We start from the raw sequence: 2989 nt of genomic DNA, 5'->3' as shown, positions 1-2989 counted from the left end.
CTCCTCCTCCTGTACCTGCCTCCCCCCCCAACTCCTCCTCCTGTACCTGCCTTCTCCCGCCACCCCGCTCCTCCTCCTGTACCTGCCTCCCCCCCACCCCGCTCCTCCTCCTGTACCTGCCTGCACCTCTGTGCGGGTCTCCCTGCTCAGCCACTCAGAGCGCACCTCAGCTGCTGCACTGACAAGATCCTGTGATGGCAGTCCCTGGGAGGATGTGCTAAGGGCTCCTGGGCCTCAGCTCTTGGCTACTCTGCAACGTTGCAGCAAACACCTCCATTTAATAAAGGGCAGTCATGCCTCAGAGAGGCTGAGTGATTTGCCCAAAGTCGTTCAGCTCAAAAGTGGCATAGACTGGAATCCAGTCCATATTTTTAACCAGTTTTATCTTCCCGTCACCAGTCCTATGGCTCACTGCCTTCCATTTTATTTGACCCTGTATTTTGAGTGTTTGCAAATTAAGCAGCTCCCCAGACTCTGCCAGGTAAGCTGATCTCCCCCTTGGCCCTGTAATGACAGGTCAGTCAGCCTGGGTCCCTGCAAGACAGTTCCACTAAAGTTCTAACTGCTTCCTCCACTGCTGCCCCTCTCGCCACTCAGCTTCGACCTGGAAATAGCACCTCCCAAGACTCCAAAAGCGGAACAGGAGGAACCCATCTCCCCAGGGAGCACTCTGCCTGAGGTCAAGCTGCGGAGGTCCAAGAAGAGAGCCAAGAGGAGCAGTGTGGTGTTCGCAGACGAGAAGCCATCAGCAGAGTCGGACCTGAAGCGGGTGAGTGGCCAGGGCAGGATCCTCTCTGATGCCACAGGCAGATCTCCACTGCATGTCTGGCGCAGTGCTGGGGGCTCTGAGACGTGGCTTGCTCAAGCCTCACGGTTGGGTGGGGTTACAGATGAGGCACCTGAGGGGCAGGGAGGGGAAGTGCTGGTTGGCGCCCCGGCAGCCTGGATGTGACAGAGTGGAATTTGACCCGGGCTGTCACTGTGTCCTTTCTACCATCACACAGGCCTCTGCAAGGCTGGGGAGTAGCCTCCTGGCCCACCACTGTGTGGGAGAGTCACCCTCCCAGGCTGGCCCAGGCGTTTCTATCTCTCAGCCCTCTGCCCCCAGCCACAGGGCCAGTCTAACCAGTGAGGCCTAAGCTCCTCCCGTGGACCCAGAGCCCAGCTGAGCATGCAGAGCTGAAATTCTCACTGCCCTGACTTGGAGAGTTTTTGTCTTATAAACTAATAACTATTTAATGTGAGACTTTGCTGGGGTCCAGCCCCGGTAGATCCAGGGAATTCGAAGCGTGGACGGCGTTGGCGTGAGAAGAGACTTATTTATTGATTGATATAAGATTAGATTAAAAAACAACAGTGTAGTAGGAAAATTAAGTGGAGAAAGAGGACTGAATAGCTTGGATTACGCGGAAGACCAATAAAATTCCAGACAAGGAATTTGCACCATCTACGTTGGGCCACCAGCGCTCACTTGAATATCTAAGGGTGCCTCGCCTTAGGCTCCCTTTCGCATGGGTCTTAACAGCCAGGGCAAGTAAGTAGACTTGGCGAGCCTCTGCGCCCCAGATGGAAATTCAGCCTGAAATTAAGGCAAAGGGCAGAGGGAGAAAAAGGGAAAAGAGGAAAGAGAGAGAGACACGGGGGGAGCCAGATTCCCAAGAAATCAGGCCGAGCGAGAGACTAGTCCGAGAAACTGGTCCATCCTTTATTGTTCAGAAGGCCTTTTATACTTATGCTAAAACATGGAGATCAATGGGTAACAAAGGTATGCAGCGTTAGCAGTCCAGACTCTTACCAAAACCAGGCTTTTCTCTCTGCATACCTAATGGTATACACAAGTCTTAGGTAATTTACATCATCTTCCAGCAAAAGGGGCCAATTAACATTTTACAGCCTTTTTTCTGATAAGGGTTTGTCAACCAGAAGACTTATTTGTGTTGATCTTCCCAAAGTCTGGTGCCACTCTCAGAAAGCACTAAATAAAGTTACATTCTTACATAGCAAGGATACAGCAGTTTATATCAAGTGAAAGGAGTACAGTGATTTATAATAAAGAAAAAGCAATTAACTCAAAAGTCTAGTGTTGCTAACATCACAACTACTATATATCCTTTTCCATATCCCGTTTACATTGATTAACATCTTCCCAGGTGCCTAAAAGATAAAGAATATGGAGGCCTGGCGGCAATCATTGAGTCAACAGTGAAAACCCATCACCAATATGATTTTTAACTCTTTAGAAGAGGCTCTGTATCTTTAAGACGCTTTAAGCTTTGTGCCTCTCACGGATGGGGGACTGTAAGCAATTCACAAGCTGTAAGAGGTCGGGGGTGGGGGTGGGGGGGGGACCTGTTAGGCAAACTAGAGAGCTATCAGAGGGGGTTTAATTGAAACATCCCTTTCAAATGCAGAAGACTAAAGCCCGGAGTTGACTTTTTTCCAGAAAATATCAGAAAAGTGGAAAAACAGAGCACAAAAGCCGGCAGATTTTTTGTTGGGGTACATGCTTAGGAGTTTCCAGAGGGGCCCCTGAAGTCTGAGCACGCCTTGCGTATGTCAGCTTCCTTCCTCATGACCTTGTCACGGGCGGGATTCCTCACACTGGCTTCCGGCAAGACTTAGGGCCAGACAGCCCTGGGTTCAACCCCAACTTTCCCCCAAGAAAGAGGTTTGTTGAAAGCAATCTGGGAGCCTGGAATAGAAAGAGCGATTTAGCGTCCTGGTAAGGGAGGGCTGCCAGACGAAAGGGCAAGGGACCAGCTGAGATCCCTTCCAGTGACGAAAGAATCCTCCGCAAACTTCCCAGTAGGCCTCAGAGACTATTCTTGCCAGAGGGAGAAGGCTGGAAGTAAGACAGCGTTTCACAATTCCAGGGGGTGTCATTCACACAAGAGTCTAGATGAATGCCACCGCCACAGTTGTATAGTATGTACAGTACGTAACTGTGTACACCGCCACAGTTGTATAGTACGCGCAGTACGTAGCTGTG

General features: G+C 50.6%; 1 protein-coding gene across 1 annotated transcript in view; it reads left to right on the top strand.

Annotated features, from left to right (window-relative positions):
* DOCK2 (dedicator of cytokinesis 2) overlaps positions 1–2989 on the top strand; it is a 456743-nt gene that overhangs the window by 450252 nt on the left and 3502 nt on the right. Inside the window, exon 49 of the mRNA XM_040262783.1 lies at positions 598–769. Within this exon, the coding sequence (XP_040118717.1) occupies positions 598–769 (172 nt within the window). The remainder of the gene's footprint in view (positions 1–597; positions 770–2989) is intronic.

This window comes from Oryx dammah, unplaced genomic scaffold, assembly GCF_014754425.2.
Source record: "Oryx dammah isolate SB20612 unplaced genomic scaffold, SCBI_Odam_1.1 HiC_scaffold_20, whole genome shotgun sequence".
Taxonomy (NCBI): domain Eukaryota; kingdom Metazoa; phylum Chordata; class Mammalia; order Artiodactyla; family Bovidae; genus Oryx; species Oryx dammah.
The sequence above is the reverse complement of the archived record's forward strand: the minus strand, read 5'-3'. Positions and strand labels throughout refer to the sequence as shown.